The 24,009-nt window shown below is 38.6% G+C and overlaps 1 protein-coding gene across 3 annotated transcripts; it reads right to left on the bottom strand.

The window, feature by feature from the left end:
• Nucleotides 1-560: 560 nt before the first annotated feature.
• On the bottom strand, nucleotides 561-23,665 carry CDC25C (cell division cycle 25C; the record flags this gene model as incomplete). 3 transcript variants are annotated; one of them, XM_082835897.1, is made up of 13 exons in its annotated part: nucleotides 561-710; nucleotides 910-1,021; nucleotides 1,401-1,534; nucleotides 2,069-2,167; nucleotides 3,456-3,518; nucleotides 4,526-4,627; nucleotides 5,563-5,715; nucleotides 15,142-15,291; nucleotides 19,760-19,849; nucleotides 19,965-19,998; nucleotides 21,905-21,950; nucleotides 22,659-22,753; nucleotides 23,454-23,650. In XM_082835897.1, 13 exons carry the CDS (start codon nucleotides 23,648-23,650, stop codon nucleotides 561-563), a joined length of 1,425 nt encoding a protein of 474 aa, XP_082692023.1. The 3 variants fall into 3 exon arrangements, with proteins under 3 accessions (XP_082692023.1, XP_082692025.1, XP_082692024.1); XM_082835899.1 differs by lacking the exon at nucleotides 3,456-3,518 and having other exon boundaries at nucleotides 23,454-23,665; XM_082835898.1 differs by lacking the exon at nucleotides 4,526-4,627.
• Between the last annotated feature and the right edge of the window lie 344 nt (nucleotides 23,666-24,009).

Genomic DNA, 24,009 nt, shown 5'->3' with positions numbered 1-24,009 from the left:
TGGAGAAAAGCACCTAGGCCTTAGCTATGAATAGAGATGGCTACATCTTTGTCCGAAGGAGTTTAATGTGGTGATTACTTCCTTATACACATCTTCTAGGAACAGACTGGGCTCACAATCGCATTTCTCATTCTTCAATGTTTATTTTCCCATTTTAAAAAAAGGTGAGAGAGGGAAACAAAGAAGGAAAATATAGAGAGAGAAGATGGGCAACTCTCTCTCGCATAGCCAGAAGCCCACGGGGAAAAAGATGTGGCTGACCTCTGAGGAGACTCAAGCAGTTAGGAAGAGGAATCCAACAGCTCCCTGAAGCAACACAAATCTCTATGCAACCCAAGGCTCCAGCCTTATAGAGCCAGCTCCAGGACTTCCCACCAGCCAGGAGCTCTACTGACACCTAACCAGTCCCCAGGCCTGGGATTTCAGTAGTTTGGCAGCCTGTTGGTTTGCTGACATCTTTTAACATCTTGGGTTTAGCTGCATAGAAGATGGCCTCTTTCTGCTTAGGGTTTCTACAGTGTCTTTTGGTGAGTCCTAAGCAGCCAGTGGGTGATCTGATATCATGGGCTCACATCCTTCACCAGCAAGGCAATCTGTTCCTGCAGCTGCCGCTCCCCTTCCCATGCTTTGCTCTGGTTTCGACACCTCAGCAGCTCAGTCTTATGGTCCTGGTGATGCATAGGGCAGTAGCTCTGTGGTTCGCACAGCTCCTGAAAGGCAGGGGACAGAGTAAGGGATCCCCTTGATGATGCAGTCTGCCTACTAGGTATAACAGAGATGCTGCAAGTAGTGGCTAAGAAGAAGCAGCAGTTTCTTCTCAGAGGGCTTTGCAGGACCTGGGAGCTGCATGCTAAAGTAGGCTTCCCCGAGTTTGGGCTCCCCCGTTGTCCCATGTGCCCCATCCTTTACCATATATTCTGGAAAGAAGTCTCTGTAGCCCCCTTTGAGGATATACAGCTCTGGGTAGTACAGTGCAGGATACTGGTTCACAGCCCTGTCCTCTTGTCTCAGAGAGCGGTACCTTTAGAGAAAATCCAGGGATGGGTGGGGTGGAAAGAAGCAAGTTCAGGATTCCATGGGCTATACACTGGGGAAAGGGAGGACTTTTGCTAACCCTCAAAAGGAACTCCAGATCTATTTTTGCAAAACAAGGTCCAAGTAGCACCATTCTTTCTCCTCTGCTCCATTGGTACCTAATTCCCAATTCTTTTTCCTTCACTGCTTCCAACTTTTGAATTGTAGAAACTCCTTTCCTCCACCTCCCTAACATTCTTCAAACTTCAGTGAAAAGTATTCATTGATTCAGTCTCTGTCTGAACTGATCTGGGAAGGTTCTCTGGCTGTAAGTCCCTACTCAAGATCCATTTCCATCACCCACCCTACCCTGTGTAGACACTCACATGCGGGGACCCCTCTCTGAGGAGAATTCACAGTGGAACACAATGATTATTCTTTTCTGAGTATCCAAAGGGACAATGGGTTTCTTCAGAAAGAAGTTATACAGTTCTTCTTGACTGTACAAGTTTAAAGCTCCCTGTAAAAGAATTTTATTAAGTATTTCCTTAAGGATCTGTGAACAGGGCCAACACTTAGAAATAACTGGAATACCATCTTGAAATATTTGGTTCAGGAAGGCTAGACTATAAGTACTTTCAGAGAGGCAATCTACCTGTATCTACCCCCAGGGCCTGGCATGGAGCTTGGTATGTAGTAGGTGCTCAATAAATGTTTATAGAATGGAGCTGCCTGAAGTGTAGGAATCATTGTAAGGAATGTCTGTAAGCATTAAGTGTTTGCAAAGTGCTTCTCAGTCCTTGGATGAATGTTTTTACTTCCAGGTAGGAGCTCTTGGCTCCTATAGAAAAACGGGAGATTGGTCTAAGAGGGAAAGGGAAAGTAAATTGTTCAAAGTACACAGAATTAGAACAGGAATGAGGACTGAGCCTTGATGTGCTCCAAATATATAATATCTGCCCTGGTTCTAGAGTTCACAGGACCCTTTGTCCAGGCTTCTCAATAAAGAGCTATCCCCAGCCCCTTCCCTACTAAGTCCTCAATGTAACCTTACCTGGATGTGTCCTCCCAGGTACTCATATGGATAGCGGCAATCGATGATATAAAATATCTCTATCAGACCCTGGAACTTCCCCAAAAGCAAGGCAGCCACCTGCACAGAAACTATGATTGAATATCCTGCTTCTTCTGAGGGAGAGAAGAGCCAGTCACACAGTTCCTGATTTGCACAGCATTCCACTGTACGCCCAGCCTCCAAAGTCCCCCTACGGTTGAAATATGGCAGTGATGCAGCCCCACCCCACATAAGAGGATAAAATAGGAAATGGCCTTTTTGGAGAACCAAAATAGCTGGTATTACCAGGACATCAGGGAAAACCACACTCAGGCTACTTATTTGGAGGCAGGCATGGCTGCAGTCAGCCTCTGAGAAGATACCCAAGGACTTCTGTAAGGGCACAGGTAGCAGCTAGAGCTCCTGATTTTACAAGAAGAAATGAGAAATGATTCCCCACCCTCCGCTGTAAAATTAGAAAGCAAGTTTCCCAAAAGGGATATGGAAGGAAAGGGGTGATATCCAGAAGAGGAAACTTAAGCTCGTGTAGTTATGTCAATTGGTTCAACCTTTCTGGAGGGGACTTTGTAAATACTTATAAAAATAAATGCAATTACACTTTCAACAATTTCTTTTCTAACATCTTAAGTAAACAGAAAAGTACATAAAGATAGGGCACAATAATATTCATCTCACCATTGTTTCATATTATCAAAATACTATGAATAAAAAAAAATACTATGAATAGCTTAAATACTCAATAAAAGGGGTTTAGTTAAATATATTAGACATTATCAGTATAACAGAATATTACATAGCCATAAAAAGGATAATATAGATATCTTTTTATTGCTATAGAAAGATGTTTACAATGTCTTACTAAGCTAATTGCAAAATTACATGTTTATTATGATCCTATTTTTATAAAACTTATGCCAGAATAAAATGTGTAAGGCCATAAGGAAAGTATTATTAGTGCTTATTTCTGGTGGTGAGGTTATGGGTAGAGTGACCAAATAATTACTGCACAAACTGGGACACTTTTGAGAGTGAAAGAGAACACTATTAATAATTACCCTACACTAATAGGCATAAACGGGATTGCAACATGTAAACCAGGATGTAAGTTCAGCCTAACTGGGTGATTTTTACTTTTTTCCTTTCCCCGTCCTCCTTCCTTCCTTTCTTTCATAACAATTATATATCATTTGTTTAATTAAAAACAAAGGTGCATATAAAAGAGAGTCCTTTAACACAGCTTCAGTTGAATAAAGAGCCTATATGAGTGAACACAGAAATAAATACAAATGGAAGTGGGGATTTTAGGGACAGAACAGACCAGATGGTAGCTTATGTAACCAGTTACCATCTCCAGAAATCTGCTTACTGTTTCTGGGTTGACGTACTTCAGATCTTGGTGTCTCCCTGACACGGTCGGCAGTGCACATACCTAGAAATACCCAAGAGCTGAAATAATAGCAAGTTCTCTATACCCAAATTTGAGATCATGACCCATATATTGTCCTTTCCAAATGACATTTAAAACCTCAGATGCCTTCAGAAATCAATGGTCTCTATAACATGCATATGCAGCAATTTCATTTCTAAGAACTGATCCTAAGGAAATAATTACGGATGGGTACAAAGTTTTAGATTTAGCTACAAATATGTCCACCTTGGTATAGTGCATAAGGAAAAATTGTAGAAGTAAATATCCTACAAGAAAGGATTTATCAAGAAATTATGGGCAGCCAAAAAAGAAAGAAAGTACTGTGCTGCTATTAAAAGTGATGAAATGATGAAGCAGAACTGTTTACTGACATGAAAAGATGTTCCTGATACATCAAATGAGAGGGAATAAAAACCTCAGCAGATCACAAAACAAACATAGAAAAACAAAAAATGTATTTGTGTACATGAATGTGTGTTTGTGAAAATACATAGAAAAAAGTCTGCAGGAATATACACCAAGAAAATATTAAATAAAAGCAATAATACTCTGACAAGATTTGGGGTAATTTCATTTTCCATCTTTTCTGTAGTGACCAAGTATGATTTACATAATTTTCAAATATATTAAAAAAAAAAAAAGTAGAAAGCCTCATACTTGGGACTTCCCTGGCAGTCCAGTGGTTAAGACTCCGTGCTTCCACTGCAGTGGGGACAGGTTCAACCCCTGGCTGGGAAACTAAGATCCTGAATGCTGCACAGTACAGCTAAAAAAAAAAAAGAAAGCCTCTTCTTATCTTCCCCACTGCTCTGGATATTCCCAGAATGAATAAGGAATCCTTTCTCATGAAAGGTTTAGGGCCTAGATCTACCACTACAGCAATTTCAGGTTATCAGTGAGTACTTGGTGAAGATGCATAATTAATTAAACCTAGTGTCCTCTGCAAGCAGAGAAGATTCAGATCCAAAATACAGGATGAAATACAGGATTGGTGTAACCAAACTCACCTTGGAGAAATCACCAATCAGAGGCCCCTGGTTAGAATCTTCCTCCAGCATCTGAGTCATATTAATGTCACAGAGGGAGACCATTTTCTTTATACCTAAACCCTGAAGACAACAAGATTCCCCCCACCCCCAGTCCTCATATTAAAGGTTTAAAAACCATGGGATGGAAGGAGTAGAGGGAGACATTAAAAATATGCGTACTCTTTGATCTAATAGTTCCGCTTGTTTTACTAAGAAAATAAAGATATGTACAAAGATTTGGCTGTAAGGATGTTTACAACAGAGAAAAATTTCTGATAAATGATCAATAACAGGATCTTGATTAAATAAATCATATCCACACACTACAGATTACTATTAAGGAATAAAAAGTATATTGTAAATTTCAGTGACATGAAAATATGACATATCATTAAATAGGTTAGAAAACATGTACTTTATAATGCCACTTTAATAAAAGAAAAAACATTTGCATTAAAAAATGTCTGAAAGACTATACATCTAGTATTAACAGTAATTATCTCTGGTCTGTGGGATTATGGGCATTTTGCAACGGCTTCTTTTTGCTTATCTGCATTTTCCATTTTACTGTAACGTCATACACTGATTTTATAAAATAGCCAAATGTATTGAGAATTTTTTTAAAGGAGGGATAGGGAATGAGGGCTAAGTTTTTCAGAATTTGCTTTCCACCAAACAAGTGTGCTCTAGGATGCTATTTCTCTCAGAATGCATATAAAACAACAATAAATGTCCTTACCAATCAAAGTTCCCTTGTACTTTCTCAGATCTTAAAAAAGAGGGTTGGGAAGACAATACGATGACATCATTTCCAAAATTATACTATAACATATTTATTATTAAATATTTTATATACGGATGCAGATGTAGAAAAGAAAACAGGAAGATGGAAAGAAGAGATAAAAGTAAAAGTAATGAAGAAGACCAAAAGATGTACTAAAGCAATCCCCATGCCAGAAAAGTGGAGAAAACGAGATAGAAGATTAAAGAGACTGTCTTCTTAAAAAGTTTCTTACCTTCCTGAGCTCTTTGTGGCTAGAACAATACTTCTTTTTTACTTTATCTGGTATTGTGTTGTCCTTGAATTTTACCATCTGCTTCAGTCCTGGACTGTTCAAACAGTCTGGCAACGAAGAGGAGCGATACAGGCAGCTCCTGTTCACAGATGCCTGTTTGGAAATATGAAACCCCAAGGTTCTTCCTCCTTAAAGTGTGTCTGCAGGCCAGCATTGTGAACATCTCCTGGGAGCTTGTTAGAAATGCAGAATCCCAGATGTTAGGCTTCAGCCCAGACCTGCTAAGTTAAAATCTGCACTCTAACAAGATGCCCAGGTGATTCCTAGGAACACTCAAGTTTGAGAAACAATGCCCCAGGTAAGCAACCTGTCTTCCCCTCCTCATTAACATCTTTCTCCTCAGACTGCATGATGTTCCATCTCTCCTAGATGTTTTAAATCCAGCCAAATTCTCGACCTGACCATCTTATATATAACAATTCTTGTAGAAGAAAGCAAATGCAAGCTTAGTTCCTCCAGTCATATGATAGTTTCTCTATGGGATACTAAGACCCTGACAATCAAAAAACAATTTTTCTTTTCCAGCTGTGTTGGGTCTTCTTGCTGCACGCGGGCTTTCTCTAATTGCGGTGTGTGCTACTCTTCGTTGCAGTGCGCAGGCTTCTCATTGCAGGGGCTTCTCTTGCTGCAGAGCACAGGCTCTAGGCACACGGGCTTCAGTAGTTGCCGCACATGGGCTCAGTACGCAGGCTTCAGTGGCACGTAACTGTGGCATGCAAACTCAGTAGTTGGGGCGTGCGGGCTTCAGTAGTTGTGGCACGAGGGCTCAGTAGTTGTAGCTCGTGTGCTTTAGAGCACAGGATCAGTAACTGTGGCACACGGGCTTAGTTGCTCTGCAGCATGTGGGATCTTGCCGGACCAGGGATCGCACCCATGTCCCTTCCATTGGCAGGCGGATTCTTTTTTTTTTTTTTTTTTTTTTGCGATATGCGGGCCTCTCACTGTTGTGGCCTCTCCCGTTGCAGAGCACAGGCTCTGGACGCGCAGGCTCAGCGGCCATGGCTCACGGGCCGAGCCGCTCCACGGTATGTGGGATCTTCCCGGACCAGGGCACAAACCCGTGTCCCCTGCATTGGCAGGAGGACTCAACCACTGCGCCACCAGGGAAGCCCTGCAGGCGGATTCTTAACCACTGTGCCACCAAGGAAGTCTAAGATCCTGACAATCAAGATTTAAGAACCCCGACAAAACTGAAGATGACAAGCCAAAAAAGTTAACCTGGGTGAAAAGTACTAAGAAGCAAGAGTATATAGTTGTCCCTTGGTATCTGTGAGAGACTGGTTCCAGGACTACTACAGATACCAAAATCTAGGGGCGCTCAAGTCCCTTACTTAAAACCATGTAGTATCTGTATATAATCTATGAACATCCTCCTGTATACTGTATTTTATTTATTTATTTTTTGGCCATGCTGCACGGCATGTGGGATCTTAGTTCCCTGATCAGGGATCGAACCCATGCCCCCTGCAGTGGAAGTGTGGAGTCTTAACCACTGAACTGCCAGGGAAGTCCTTCCTGTATATTTTAAATCATCTCTAGATTATAATACAGCTAATACCTATACCTATAATACCTAATACAATGTAAATGTTATGTAAATAGTTTCCTGTGTGGGCAAATTCAAGCTTACTTTTTGGAACTTTCTGGGAAAAAAATTTTTTTTTTTTAATATTTTCAATCTGTGGAGTGAGAGAGAAAAAATGTCATTCAGCCTTCTTAAAGGGGATGAATAGGGAAGAAATATAGCAAAATAAGCAGCATGCAAGGAAAAAGAAAACTCTAGAATCTAATATCAGGATGACCATTATAGGATTGATACTATGAAGCCCATCAGGAAAAAAGTAGATTAAATACCATGAAGAACTAGTCTTGGGAGTTGCTGGCCCAGGAATAGACTTAATACAGGAGGATGGACTAATTGTCTCTTTGAAAGGCATGGTATGTGTGTTATATACCCAGAGGCAGGGGGATATATTAAAAGACCTCTGATGGCAAGTTTCAACTAATCCAAGATTCTTATCCTCTGTTTCCTTCTTTATACACTCACCTCACTAATTGCCATGGATTGATTTAGAAGGGTGCTAGACCTCCTAAATAAGAGATAAGAGAGCCAAAATTAGAACACATATTGATAATAAATGGTTTCTAGGAGAAGAAAACATGAACATCAGTATTTTACTTTACAATAACTATATCTACACTACAGTGTTTGTCACACCCATGGTCCTAAGGAAAACTCCATTGTTCATGGTACCAGTTGAAGGTACAGTTCACATTTGATATACCAACATTCTATACCTACCTTTTCCTTTGGACCCCTGCCAGTCATCTCCCTATGTCTCCACAACCCTACTCCAAGCCACTGGTGACTGGACCATATTGCTGACTGAACACTCCTATTTAGTGGTCAAGAATATGTAAACATAACCTGGGCCAATCAGGTTCCCTCTCTGATAGTCTAACTTGGAAAATATCAAAATAATTAGGCAGCAGCAGAAGCCAAAGCTTTATTAAAAGGAAGAAGCCAAGAGATATAGTCAAAGGCCATGACGCCAATGAATGGATGGATGAACCAAAGGTATGGTGGTAGAGGAAATGTGGTGAAGAACTGAGGAGTAGGCTACCCAGCCTCCATGACAGACTTCCCGTCATGTAACTTCAGTTTTGCCCTGAGAAGAATGCAGGAGGAAGCCAGATCAGAATTTCAAATTTGCTGGCCTTAGTGCAATCTTTGTTTCTTTTAACCAAAAGAGCCTCTCTAGAACACACTGTAATTATTAAGCTAAGGGCTCATTTTAAAGAGTTTGAATTAATTATCTACTAAGTGAAATGTATCCATGTATTAGTACTACATCTAAGAAATCTTTGCCTAACACAAGGTCACAAACATTTTCCTCCTGTTTTTTTCCTTCAGTTGTTTTACAGTTTTAGGTTTTATATTTAGGCCCATGATCCATTTTGTGCTAATTTCTATATATGGTGTGAAGTATAGATTGAAGTTTTTGTTTTTCAGATGGATTTTCAATTGCTCCAGCACAACTTGTTGAAAAGACTATGCTTTCTCCATTTAATTGCTTTTGTGTCTTGGTTTATTATCAATTGACCATATATGCATGAGTCTGTTTCTCGAATATCTATTCCGTTGCACTGAAGCTTTAAGTTTTTGGTAGCTATTATGATGGTGATAACGAAGGTGATAAACATCTCTTTGGGTTTCATATTGTCCAAGGACAAGAAGCCAGAAATAAATGATAGCAAAAAACTACTTTAACAAACAGAAACAGCCACTACTGTTTTGACAGATACTTTCCAATACATTTATATAAAAACAAATGGCAACTTATTGCAAGGAGTATAAGTGGTAGGTCATAGAGGAATGATGATGATGATACTTTAGATTTGTCTAGCCAGTTAGAAGTTTCCCAGTTACCAGAAGCTAGTGAGGGGAGATCCCAGGACCAGCTGTCTTAGATCTACCAACTAATGACTTTCATTGTTTAAGGAATCAATGAACACTTTCCAAATCTGGGAGTTTTAAAGCACTGCAAAGGCCAGAAAAGAGAAAAGTTCAATTCTACTTGCAGATTTTATTAAAATGTTAAATTAGATAATTATTACTTTGTAAACTGAGGAGGCATCATCATTTCCTCATGGCTTATATGCTCTTCAGCACACATAGTCTTGGCTTCTGTCTGTACCGCTCTACCGCTCTTGTCAAGGTCATCAACAATCTTCTTGTTGTCACATCAGACGGTCACTTCTTTAGCCATGTATCATCCTGAATTTCACAGTGCCTTCCACTGACTTGGCTAATCCCTTATTTAGCTTCAATGGCACAGCCTCGTTTCTTAGTTTAGTCCTAGTATAGACAACTGTTTACTAAAAGAACTGTGATGCTTCTACCTCTCTGTTGCTCCTTCTCAGTCTTCTTTGTCAAGCTTCCTCACCTACCAAACCTCTAACAGATATTGGATTCAGGGCTAGGACCGGGCCCTTTTTCAATCTCCTCACTCTTGCCACAGGTGACTTTTTTCTACCCGTGAATTTAAACTTTCCCTCTATGCTGATGACTCTCAAATTTTTCTCTCAAGACTTCTGCTCTTACTTCCAGACTTCCACATTCACATACCTGTTTGACAATTTTTAAGTACATACCAGGTGACACAGCAGTGAATCAGAGAGTGGAAGAGACAAACAAATAAATATACTCTGTACTTTCATGTAGTGAAAAGTGCTGTAAGTAAAAAATAAAGAAGGATAAAAGACAGGAAAAATATTGGGGTTAGAAGTTTGTCGGGAAAGGCCTTTCTGTTAAGGTGACATATGTGGAGATAAGAGACTGAAATGAGGGAGAAAATCATGTTTGCCCAGGGGAAGAGTGTTTCAGGCTGAAGGAACAACAAATGCCGTGGTGAGAATAGCAAGGCCAGTGATGGCCGCATTTAGTACGGTTCCATTTTTAGAAAGCTCAAAAACTGAAGCAATACTATAAACCAAATAGATCTAACAGACATCCATAGAATACTGTACCCAACAAACAGTAGAATATACATTCTTCTCAAATACACATGGAACATTCTCCAGGATAGACTATATACTGGGACATAAAACAAGCCTCAATAAATTTTAAAGGATTGAAGTGATACAAAGTATGTTCTCTGATCACAATGGAATAGTTAGAAATTTATAATAGAAAAAAATCTGGAAAACTCACAAAAATGTAGAAATTAACACACTCCTAAATAACCAGTGGGTCAAAAAAGATCACAAGGGAAATCAGAAAATACTTTGAGATGAATGAGAATGAAGATATAACATACAAAAACTTAGGTAAAAATGCAACTAAACCAGTGCTTAGATGAAAATTATAGCTGTAAATATCTATAATAAAAAAGAAGGAAGAATTCAAGTCAATGACCTATCCTCCACTAAAGAAGAAACTAAATCCAAAGCAAGCAGAAGGAAAGAAATAAGACAGATTAGAGCAAAACTCAGTGAAGTAGAAAATAGAAAAACAATAGAGAAAAACAACAGAACCAAAAGTGGTTTCTTTGAAAAAATCAACAAAATTGATAAACCTTTAGCTAGACTGACCAGGAAAAAAAGAGAAAAGACTCAAATTACTAAAATCACAAATGAAAGAGAGGACATTACAACCAATCGTATAGAGTTTTAAAAACATCATAATGGGGACTTCCCTGGTGGTCCAGTAGGTAAGACTCTGTGCTCCCAATGCAGGGCACCCAGGTTTGATCCCCGGTTGGGGAACTAGATCCTACATGCATGCCGCAACTAAGAGCCCGCATGCCACAACTGAAAGATCCCACATGCCTCAACTAAGACCTGGCTCAGCCAAAATTAATTAATTAATTAATTAATTAATTTTTAAAAATCATAATGGTATACTATGAACAATTATATTCTAATGAATGAGAAAACTTAGATTAAACAGGAAAATTCCTAAAAAGGCAAAAACTATTGTCAAGAAAAAAAAAAACAGAAAATCTGACTAGACCTGCAAAAAATAAAGAGATTAAATTAGTAATTTTAAAATTTCTCACAGGGACTTCCCTGGAGGTCCAGTAGTTAAGACTCCACGTCTCCAGTGCAGGTGGCATGGGTTCAATCCCTGGTCAGGGAACTAAGGTCTCGCATGCCATGCGGCGCAGCCAAAAAATAAAATAAAATAATTAAAAACAACGACGACAAAACAAAACTTCTCACAAAGAAAAGCTCAGGGACTTCCCTGGTGGCCCAGTGGTTAAGAATCCTGCTGCCAAATTGAAGGAGAAAAAACATATGATCATCTCAACAGATGCAGAGAAAGCTTTCGACAAAATTCAACACCCATTTATGATAAAAACCCTCCAGAAAGTAGGCATTGAGGGAAATTTCCTCAACATAATAAAGGCCTTATATGACAAACCCACAACCAACATCGTCCTCAATGGTGAAAAACTGAAAGCATTTCCACTAAGATCAGGAAGAAGACAAGGTTGCCCACTCTCACCACTATTACTCAACATAGTTCTGGAAGTTTTAGCCACAGCAATCAGAGAAGAAAAAGAAATAAAAAGAATCCAAATCGGAAAAGAAGAAGTAAAGCTGTCACTGTTTGCAGAGGACATGATACTATACATGGAGAATCCTAAAGATGCTACCAGAAAACTACTAGAGCTAATCAATGAACTTGGTAAAGTAGCAGGATACAAAATTAATGCACAGAAATCTCTGGCATTCCTATACACTAATGATGAAAAATCTGAAAGTGAAATTAAGAAAACACTCCCATTTACCATTGCAACAAAAAGAATAAAATATCTAGGAATAAACCTACCTAAGGAGACAAAAGACCTGTATGCAGAAAATTATAAGACACTGATGAGAGAAATTAAAGATGATACAAATAGATGGAGAGATATACCATGTTCTTGGATTGGAAGAATCAACATTGTGAAAATGACTATACTACCCAAAGCAAGCTACAGATTCAATGCAATCCCTATCAAACTACCAGTGGCATTTTTCACAGAACTAGAACAAAAAATTTCACAATTTGTATGGAAACACAAAAGACCCCAAATAGCTAAAACAATCTTGAGAAAGAAAAACAGAGCTGGAGGAATCAGGCTCCCTGACTTCAGACTACACTACAAAGTAACCAAGACAGTATGATACTGGCACAAAAACAGAAATATAGATCAATGGAACAGGACAGAAAGCCCAGAGATAAACCCACACACATATGGTCACCTTATCTTTGATAAAGGAGGAAAGAATATACAGTGGAGAAAAGACAGTCTCTTCAATAAGTGGTGCTGGGAAAACTGGACAGCTACATGTAAAAGAATGAAATTAGAACACTCCCTAACACCATACACAAAAATAAACTCAAAATGGATTAGAGACCTAAATGTAAGACTGGACACTATAAAACTCTTAGAGGAAAACATAGGAAGAACACCTAGAGTCCATGCTCTGCAACAAGAGAAGCCACCCAATGAGAAGCCCGAGCATGCAACAAAGAGTAGTCCCCGCTCGCCACAACTAGAGAAAGCTTGCGTACAGGCATGAAGACCCAACGCAGCCACAAACAAACAAACTAATTAATTAATTAATTTAAAAGAAACTGAGGCATAACAAGATCATATGACTCACCCATACAGGTAAAAGTGGCAGAGTCAAGCTATGAATCCAGGCAGTCTGGCTCTAGAGTCCATACTTTTTAGACCAATATGCTCTATTGACTCCCATGCTCTTGACTTTTCCCTCTAACCCCAAATAATCTCAAAGTCATCCTTCAATCAGGATTGGGAATGGTGGTCAGAAAAACATAATACCCAAGGCTAATTAACCCTTATTTTCTTTCAAGGAGAATATATTCAAATATACTTTGTGAAATAAGAAAATATATAAAATGACTTATTACAAAGCTACAGTAATTGGAACTATGGTTCTGTAAAGATACACCTAGACCAACGGAATAGAATAGGGAGTCCAGAAATAAACTCTCACATACACAGTCAAATGATTTTTGACAATGGTGCCAAGACCTTTCAATGAGAAAAAGACAGGCTTTTCAACAAATAGGGCCGGAAAAACTGGATACTCACATGCAAGAGAATGAAATTGGACCCTTACCTTACACCATAAGCAAAACTTAATTCAAAATGGAACAAGACCCAAATTTAAGAGTTAAAACTATACAACTCTACAAAGAATTTCTGTGTGGGGTGATGAAAATAAAATTGACACCTCTGTGCCCTAGATCTCTCCTTTCTGATCCTTGAATGATGTTATTCCTGTTATGTATCTACCTCATTATTAGACTCTTTAGTGGCTATTACTCCTTCTTCACAAACTTTCTCTCTGCTTTTAAACTTGGAGTCACTAGCCTTCATTTTCTCCTCTATGCAGATGGTTCTGAAACGTACATTTCCAGCCCTGATGGTTCCAATTCCTCATTCAGTATTTCCATTTAAGCTTCCTGTTACTGTCTCTAACTGAAATGTCCAAAACTGAACACATCTTATTCCCTTTGAATTCACGTTTCTTTTCAAATTCATTACAGTGTCACTATTTCTCCAGTTACTCAGATTGAAGTTAAAAGTAGTACCATCCCAAACTCCTAGGTCCCTTTTTCCTATCACTCTGCCATTCACAGCACTTTTGACAATCATTATCTTGTTTATTGACTTACTTGCATTATCTATCTTCTTGACTAGAAAAAATACAAATAGGAACTACATGAAAATTAGGAATCTTGTCCATCTTAATCATGACTTTGTTCTTAGTTCTAGCACAGCACCTGGTGCATACCAGCTTCCTAATAAATACTTATTGAATATTGTTAACAGCTTATACTAGTTTTTATTAACAATAATAAAGTAGGTATATTATTACAAACTGCTTTTAATACTTTATCATATTAACAATGATTCTCTTGTGGAAGTGTTTATTATCATTATGCTCTCCATTTTATATTTGAGAAACTGAGCCTTAGAGTGGTTAAGTGTCTTGTGCATGGTCATAACACTACATAAGAGAATGAGGACCAGAATCCAAGGGTTCTAACTCAGCTATATCATATTACCTTGTAAAATGAATAAGTTTAAAAAACACACCCCCTGGACTTCCCTGGCAGTCCAGTGGTTAAGACTCCATGTTTCCAATGCAGGGGGTGCAGGTTCAATCCCTGGTTGGGGAAGATCCCCCATGCCACAAGGCAAGCCAAAACAAAAAACAAAAAACACCCCTACACATATTTGTTTCAAAGAAATGGAGTTGATAAAGAAAATCTAACTGCCTCAGAAACTATCTTTGATATTTCAGTACATCGCCAATAAGCTACAGGCTTCAGATATTCCTCTCAATGATATGGGGAGGATAAAAGACAAAAATATATATTGTAAAATACTTAAAAAATCATGCTAAGTATATCCTATCTATTACTATTATTCTGGAGGCATCACTTACACAAGATTACATTGATGGTGATCTACTCAAACTGCTAATGAACCTTCTCACCCAGCAGTAATAAGAGTCCCATGATGACCTGATACCCTATCAGTCAGGTAGCCCTTAGAGTATAGAGACCATGTCTTCTTGATCTCTGCAGACCTACCACATAGTACAGTGGCTGCAACATATTAGATACACAATATTATTTATTCAAGAATGAAAGAATTTAGGACTTCCCTGGTGGTCCAGTGGTTAAGAATCCACCTTCCAATGCAGGGGACGCAGGTTTGATCCCTGGTTGGAGAACTAAGATCCCACATGCCGCAGGGCAATTAAGCCCATGCACCGCAACTACAGAGCGCACATGGTCTGGAACCTGTGCACCACAACTAGAGAGAAGCCCGCGTGCCATAACTAGAAAGAAACCCACCCGCCACAATGAAAGATTCCCCGTGCTGCAACTAAGACCCAACGCAGCCAAAAACTTAATTAATTAAAAAGAATGAAGGAATTTGAAAAATGCAAAAACACCATCAGAGAGTACTTTACCTTGGCCTCTTCTTGATCTTCCAGAGAAAACTCCATCAATTCATCTGAAATCTCCTCTGTCTGGTTTTCTCCTAGCTCTGGATTTTTATCTAATTTTGAAACTGTAGTAATAGGACTGTCCAGATGTTTCATTTCACTTTCCACCAAGTTTCCATTGTCCTATGAATTATATTGACAATATTAAAAACTATCCAGGACCCTTACCTTACACCATATACAGATATTAACTCAAAATGAATCAAAGACCTAAATGTAAGAGCTAAAACTATAAAACTCTTAGAAGTAAATAGGAGGAAAGCTTTACAACCTTGGATTTGGCAATAATTTCTTGGATATTACACAAAACCACAAGCAACAAAAGAAAAAATAGATAAACTGGATTTCATCAAATTAAAAACTTTTGTGCATCGAAGAATACTATCAAAAAAGTGAAAAGGCAACCCATAGGATAAAATATTTGCAAATCACATGAATACTATCAAAAAAGTGAAAAGGCAACCCATAGGATAAAATATTTGCAAATCACATATCTGATAAGGGATTAAATTCAGAATATATAAAGAACTCCCACAACTCAACAACAATAACAACAATAGCAACAATAACAACAGAAGGAAACAGGACTTGAATAGACATTTCTCCACAGATATACAAATGACCAATCAGCACATGAAAAGATACACAACATAACTAGTCATTAGGGAAATGCAAATCAAAACCACAATGAGATACTACTTTGTACCCATTAGGATAGCTACTATTAAACAAACAAACAAACAAAAAACCCCAGAAAATAACAAGTGTTGGCAAGGATATGGAGAAATTGGAACCCTTGTACATTGCTGTGGGAAATGTCAAATGGTGCAGTCGCTATGGATAACGGTATGGTGGTTCCCCAAAAAAATCAAACATAGAATTACCGTATATGACCAGTAATTCCATTTCTTGGTATATACCCCAAAGAATGAAAGCAGGGGTTTGAAGATATTTTTATGCGAATGTTCACAGCAGCATTATTCACAATAGCCAAAAGGTGTAAACAACTCAAATGTCCATCAACAGATTAATGGATAAACAAAATGCAGTGTATTCATATGATAGAATATTATCCAGCCATAAAAAGGAATGAAATTCTGATGCATGCTACAATACGGATGAACCTTGAAGACATTATGCTAAGTGAGATAAGCCAGAAACAAAAGGACAAATATTATATGATTCTACTTACATGAAGTACCTAGAGTAGTCAAATTCACAGAGACAGAAAAGAGACTAGAGGTTACCAGAGGGAGAAAAGCGCAGTTATTATTTAATGGTTAGACAGCTTCTGTTTTGAAGGATGAAAAAATTCTGAAATGGATAGTGCTGATAGTTGTACAACATTGTGAACGTACTTAATGCCACTGGGTTGTACACAAAAATATGGTTTAGATGGTAAATGTTATATATATTTTACTACATTAAAAAAAATCACACACACATATACAGAAGATTATGTAGTAATTCACCATGCTCCACGTCTTCCCCTATTCCAAGGAATCAAAAATCTGAAACATGATCAGCTTCATCTACTTTGCATGGGATATGTTAAAATGGCTTTCCCAAAGTGTTGAGATTAGAATCCAAATCTCTGGAGTATCTTAAGTCCATAGTCTATTAAAAACAAGTGATGCTGTACACCTGAAACTAACACAACCTTGTAAATCAACTGTACTTCAATTTAAAAAAGAAGAAAAAATCACAAGTGAGTGCCTGGGTAACTTAAGACTCCAGTAGCAAAATGGACAAAGGACACAATCATTCACTAGAGAAAATATACATGGCTAATAGTCACATGAAATCATTACTAATTATTTTTAACATAAAATAAAACATTTTACCCATCTAATTAGCAATTTTTTTAAAGTGATAACAAATTATCCAAATGAGCCATGGATTGCTCCTGAAAACATAAATTCTTAGAACTTTTTTTGGAAAGGAATTTGGCAATATGTATCAAAAATCTTAAAAAGTATTTAAACCCTTTAATCCAGTAATTATGTTGTCTTGGTGCTAATCCTAAATAAAAAATTTTTTAACATAGGCAAAAATTTGTGCTCAAGAACTTACATGATAGCATTATTTGTAAAAGCAAAATGTGGATACTCCTAAGTGTCCAACAATCGGGAAGTATTGTACGTAGGTGTTAGAATAAAAGCATCCCTTAAAAAGTAATGTTTACTAAGAGTTTTAATATTAACTTAAAATAACAGGATATGAAGTTATATATATGATATGACCTCAACTTTGTAAAACTGTACACATGGTTAAAAGATTGAAAGAAATGAGGTAAAATGTTAATAGTGGTTTTTCTCTATGAGGTAGCTATTTTCTTTTTTATATTTTCCTTTATTTATTTATTTATTTTTAACATCTTTATTGGAGTATAATTGCTTTACAATGGTGTGTTAGTTTCTGCTTTATAACAAAGTGAATCAGTTATACATATACATATGTTCCCATATCTCTTCCCTCTTGCGTCTCCCTCCCTCCCACCCTCCCTATCCCACCCCTCTAGGTGGTCATAAAGCACCGAGCTGATCTCCCTGTGCTATGCCGCTGCTTCCCACTACCCACTAGCTATCTATTTTACATTTGGTAGTGTATATATGTCCATGTCACTCTCTCACTTTGTCCCAGCTTACCCTTCCTCCTCCCTGTATCCTCAAGTCCATTCTCTAGTAGGTCTGTGTCTTTATTCCCGTCTTACCCCTAGGTACTTCATGACCTTTTTTTTTTTTTTCTTAGATTCCATATATATGTGTTAGCGTACAGTATTGGTTTTTCTCCTTCTGACTTACTTCACTCTGTATGACAGACTCTAGGTCCATCCACGTCACTACAAATAACTCAATTTCGTTTCTTTTTATGGCTGAGTAATATTCCATTGTATATATGTGCCACATCTTCTTTATCCATTCATCTGTTGATGGACACTTAGGTTGCTTTCATGTCCTGGCTATTGTAAATAGAGCTGCAATGAACATTTTGGTACATGACTCTTTTTGAATTATGGTTTTCTCAGGGTATATGCCCAGCAGTGGGATTGCTGGGTTGTATGGTAGTTCTATTTGTAGTTTTCTAAGGAACTTCCATACTGTTCTCCATAGTGGCTGTATCAATTTACATTCCCACTATCTGTGAAAGAGTGTTCCCTTTTCTCCACACCCTCTCCAGCATTTATTGTTTGTAGATATTTTGATGATGGCCATTCTGACCGGTGTGAGATATCTCATTGTAGTTTATTTTTATACCGTTTTCACAATGGGCACATAGTACTTTTAAAACCAGGGAAGGGGGGGGGGCGGAAACACTTAAAGAATAAAGGGGAAATTTTTTAAAAGGCCTAAGAATTTTTTCTTCTCCTTAAATTTAAATGAATAAAAAGATCAGAGGATATCTCCTCCCTTTCCCTGCTCAAAGGTTACTTCTCCAACCTCTTTTCTCACCCAAGTCAGCTTTGAAAAATTCAAAGGGACATAAATCCAGATCTATCATCCTCTACCCCACAATACCTCAGTTGACTCTTGAGGAAGATGTCCAGTGACTCACCAGCAGAAAAACAGGAGACCTCAGGTTCCTGGGTACCCACCACTCCAAGGGCTTTGAAGTGCTGTTTTCCTGCATAAGAAAAACTACATTGGCTGGAGGAAGAGAAGTGTCAGCAGACCCTGCCAAAAACATTTCATCTGATGAAGCCATGAATAATCCTTACAAAACACAGTATATGTAACCAAGGTTGACCACGTACCCTGAAAATACAAATTATGGTTTGGATTTGTTATGGTGTGTAGATCTGCTCTGGAGCGTACTAATTTTATGATCACAAGCCAAATGAAGGGAGGAAAAAGGGAGCCTGACAGGGGAAGGAATGATGAGATTTTTAAAAAGTGATTATAAAGGGAGATTAGAAGGACTGTAATTCAAGAAAAAGCTGATTAGAACAGCCAAAAACATGGGCATAACTTAGGCAATGTGAGCAAAGAAGAACAGCAGCTATCTTTTATAGATACTGATCTGGCGGAAAGGATGGGAGGCAGGGAAAAGAAAAAAGATGGCTAGAAAATGGGATTAGTTGAAGGGATTAGTTAGAGAATTATCTTAGCGATTAGGTAGCTTTGGAGAGGCCAGTTTCAACTTGGAACTGAAGGATGGTCTGAGACTCAGAGGAAAAAGGACAATGACTTCCTCAGAATAGGGGCTAAGAAGCTGGGCTAAGGGGGAAATAAGAAGAAATTAAGAAACCTAGACTTGTATATGAAGCCATGCAAAGAATATGTGAACAAGTTATGTAAGTTATCCCTATTTGTTTAAAAAAGAAAAAAAGTCCTAAATTCCTTACACTGCAATCAACTGAACATGAGTAATAATGATGAACTGCTGTGGAAGATTTGGAGCTAGGATCAAACCTTAAAGGGTAAAAACAAAACAAACCATAAAGAATTTTTTTTCCATAGTGATGCAATTTGCTTGTCTAGCATACTGAGGCACAAACAGCTCTAGGTCTCATAATGATACTGATGAGTTAGTTGTTCCACTCAAAGGAAGAAAACTGCTAATGGATCTAGGTTTCCATTAAAACACTCACATTCTCTTTATTTGTGGATGAGCTACATATTGCATCTTTCTTCCTGTGGCCATGGTCCAAAGCATTCGGAGTGCTACAAAGCAGCTGTGCCTACAAGAGATTGTTTTCTGAGAACATCCAGCATCCTCAAGCCACAGGTAAGCTGGAAGCCCTCTGCTTCCCACCTGACAAACAAACTCAGACCCAAGAAAGATGAGTTACTCACTGGGCTGCATTTTACAAGGTGTTGGTGATAATTCCTGTAGATAAAAAAAACTGCCAGTCAGTTAAACCCCAAATAGGATTTGGTTATTCTTCAGTGGCTTGGGACATCCCACTTTTCCTTTCTTCCATTCTAGGAGAACTGTACCTAGTTGATATGTCTTTTCCAATAACAATATGTAGGGTGTTCTCTGTGGTAAATATCAAGACATTGAGTGACATCCTGGGGATAAGGACCTCATTTCACTGGCATAACCATATACATAGATATGCATCAAAGATGATGAGTTTGTCCTACATCTTATGCAGACACAATTTACAATTTACTAATTTTTCAGCATTGACTATTGAGAGATAATATTTATTTTTTTATGAATTTCTATCCTCCCTTTCCAGATTTTATCTAGTTTACCTGGGTTAGGACATATAAACAATTCAAAGAAAATACAGGCAATATAAAGTAAAATTTTCACATGTATTGATTAAAAATACTCATGGAAAGCCTTCCCTAGTGCATGAAAGTGGCACCTAATTCACCTGAACATCGAAGAATAATACTATAAAAAGATTAAAACAGTCAAATGGAAAATTTATGATAAATTTAAGAAGTTGAATTAAAATTACTTTTCAGTCCTGAGTACTCTGATTGAACATTTTAAGATCTCCAACACGGGACTTCCCTGGTGGTTCAGTGGTTAAGAATCCACCTGCCAATTCAGGGGACACGGATTCGATCCCTGGTCCGGGAAGATCCCACATGCTGCGGAACAACAAAGCCTGTGCGCCACAACTACTGAACCTGCACTCTAGAGCCCACGAGCCACAACTACTGAGCCTGCATGCCACAGCTACTGAAGTCCATGTGCCTAGAGCCCGTGCTCCACAACACGAGAAGCCACCGCAATGAGAAGCTCATGCACCACAACGAAGAGTAGCCCCCGCTCGCCGCAACTAGAGAAAGCCCGCGCACAGCAACGAAGACCCAGTGCAGCCAAAAGTTAATTAATTAATAGATTAATTTTTTTAAAAAGATCTCCAACAAAGAATCTTCAACAGTAATAATAATAAACATTATAAAATGTATGGTATGCATTAGGTACACATTTTCATTTAATCCTCACAGCAGCCATTTATGTAAAGTGCTATTATTATCTCCATTATTATTATTTCTTTATTACAAATAAAGAAACTGAGGTCCCTTGAAATTAAGAAACTTGTCAGAGTCAGCTGGTGAAGTAGTAGTAAGCCACTGGAATCCAGACACTCTGATTCCAGAGCCTGCACTCTACACTTTCAACCACTAAGATATATATACTCCATCTAAGTGCAGTATACCATTCTCCTCCATTCTAAAGACAATACTGATTGTATGTGATGGTTAAAATGAATAGCCTTCATTTTCACAACACAATTTAAAATGAGCTTTTTTTTTTTTAAGGAATTTTGCCTTTTTTCTTTTTTTTTTCAAATTTTATTTATTTATTTATTTGTTTATTTATTTATTTATGGCTGTGTTGGCTCCTCGTTTCTGTGCGAGGGCTTTCTCTAGTTGTGGCAAGCGGGGGCCACTCTTTATCGCAGTGCGCGGGCCTCTCACTATCGCGGCCTCTCTTGCGGAGCGCACGCTCCAGACGCGCAGGCTCAGTAATTGTGGCTCACGGGGCTAGTTGCTCCGCGGCATGTGGGAACTTCCCAGACCAGGACTCGAACCCGTGTCCCCTGCATCGGCAGGCAGATTCTCAACCACTGCGCCACCAGGGAAGCCCCACAACACAATTTAGATCTTGGAAACTTAAAAACATTTCAAGGGAAGAATCTAGGCCCCCAAGCCCACTTACATCTAAAGTGAAACATTCTCTACTCTACAGAGTCTGCATAGGATAAAATCCCCAGGCCAGTGTTGAAAAGGCTTTAGCATGGGGTTCATTTCGCAAAAGAACTTACATCCCAGCTAACTGTATTTCCTCAGGTCCTGTAGAATCCAAGTGACCTGCAATCAGATGTGAAGAGTTATTCCTGTCCATGCATTTTGTCTTTCCTTCTCATTTTCTTCATTACCAGTGAGTCATATTAATTTCAAAAGCTGGCCTTGTGAACACAAAGGCTCTTGATAGGTACCAGTTTCATGGTACAAGGTACCATGGTATAAGGTACAAGTTCATGGAAACTTAAGAATTTACATGTGTCACAGAAAGAAAAAATTCTGATTAGCAGTGCATTATGCTAAACTACAGAGATTTCTTCCATGAGTAGAAAGGAAAGCTTATCACTCAGGAAATGTGAAATCAGAACAAATACTAAAATGGTTGATTAGTAAAACACATTCCTTTGGGGTACACACCCTATAAAAACACATAAGAATTAGTTAACAAAGTATTTCTTTATGTTGGTTTCTTTGCCTCTGCTGAGATTAGACTAGGGCATAAACTTTTCATCTTTAACTACCACTTTCATTCCCACAATCAGTCAACAAAATATTCCTTCTTGTCTAACTTTCTCAATGAAAAGTGACTCCTATTGGGGTCAATTCTCTTCCATTGGCTGAATCATTCTCCTCAAAAATCCTCTAGGTACTCAAAGAATTCCATCTTCAAAGTTCTCTATTTACTTTTACCACCTTCCATCTCTATCCTACTACTCTGTCCTCACCCCTAACAGTTATTCCTTCCCTTGAGGCTTTTACCTCCCTTTTCCCTACCAGTTTCATCAAGGTCTGAAGAAGTGGTAAACTGAGTGGCAGACATCTCCCCGCTGCTAAGATTCGAAAGATTAAGGCAACGTTTTGGGGTTTCTCTGTTGAGACATAATAATACATCAAGATTCCCATTAGGTTGTAATATCCTTAAAAGGCAAAGATCACATTATCCTCTTCATTTGAAACACCCCTCAATGACTATCACATAATCTGAGCAGTGTCCAAATAAAGCTAATTGTTTTTTGGAAGTATTTCAGATTAGGCTGAGAAAAATCTCCCACCTTTTCTCTACTCTAATAATCTGTACCTCATTTTCTCCTCACCAACATATTGAGACAAGGGAATTTTTAAAAATTGGCTGAGGTGGGTCTTGACCACACATCTTTTGCCCTGAGCAACATAACAACACAGATTTGATTTCTCCCTGGAGTCTCCAGTACTTCTCTGATCTGTGATTCTCCAACTTTGTTGATTAGCTGACGCATGAGGGCATAGCATGACCAGAATTTGAAGTACAGTAACAGTAACGTTAACAGTAGTACTAATAAGTGGAAACTCATATAATGCAATAAAGTTTTCAAAGACTTTTCCCAGACATCACATCATTTGATTCTCACAAGATCCTAGTAAGATATTATGTCACAGCAAAGAAGCCTGAGACTCAAAACGGTCACATGGCTAGTCAAGGGCAGAACTAAGACTTAAACCCTGATCTCTGAGCCAGGATAATTTTTAAAAACCCAAAAACTGTTTAGAAGAGCAAAGGAGATAAGGTGTGAAAAGAAAAAGTGGATTTACCCAGACAAAATGCTTAGGTTTGCAGAATCACCAAAAAGTTTCTTCTCCACTGGGGTTCTAGGGATATCTGAACTGATGGAAAAGGAAGTATCTCTCTCCAGGAGCAGGTTTAATATCTTCCTCTGATTGGACCTAAAACTAGGTCCTGAGTCAGGGCTTCCCTCCTCTCTTGTAGATGAAAAGAATTCTGCAGACATGGTCTCCGAGTTCTCACTAAGAAAAAATAAAACGTAGCTAAGAGAGGGAGAACGTCATCTACACAGGTACATCACAGATGGTCTAGCTGTCAGAACCTCCTCCACCCTTTCCAGCAGCGACCAAGCGGATCAATATTAAGGAGGGGGCATTCCTAAACGGTGAACCACATCTTGGCTTGAAGATTAAATAGCACTTGCCGAAGCGGCTTGGCCTTTCCAGCGGAACCTGAACTGACCGAAAGGCAACCTCAGGACCTTAAAGATGGAATGAAAAGAGGACCTGGACTTGTTAGGAGCCACATAGCTCGTGACTCCTGACAGGAAGGAACTCGGGTCTCCTAACTCGCGATAATGCCTGT

The sequence above is a fragment of the Leucopleurus acutus genome (genome assembly GCF_964270905.1).
Source record: "Leucopleurus acutus genome assembly, chromosome: 3".
NCBI lineage: Eukaryota > Metazoa > Chordata > Mammalia > Artiodactyla > Delphinidae > Leucopleurus > Leucopleurus acutus.
This window is presented reverse-complemented; position numbering and strand designations above follow the sequence as displayed.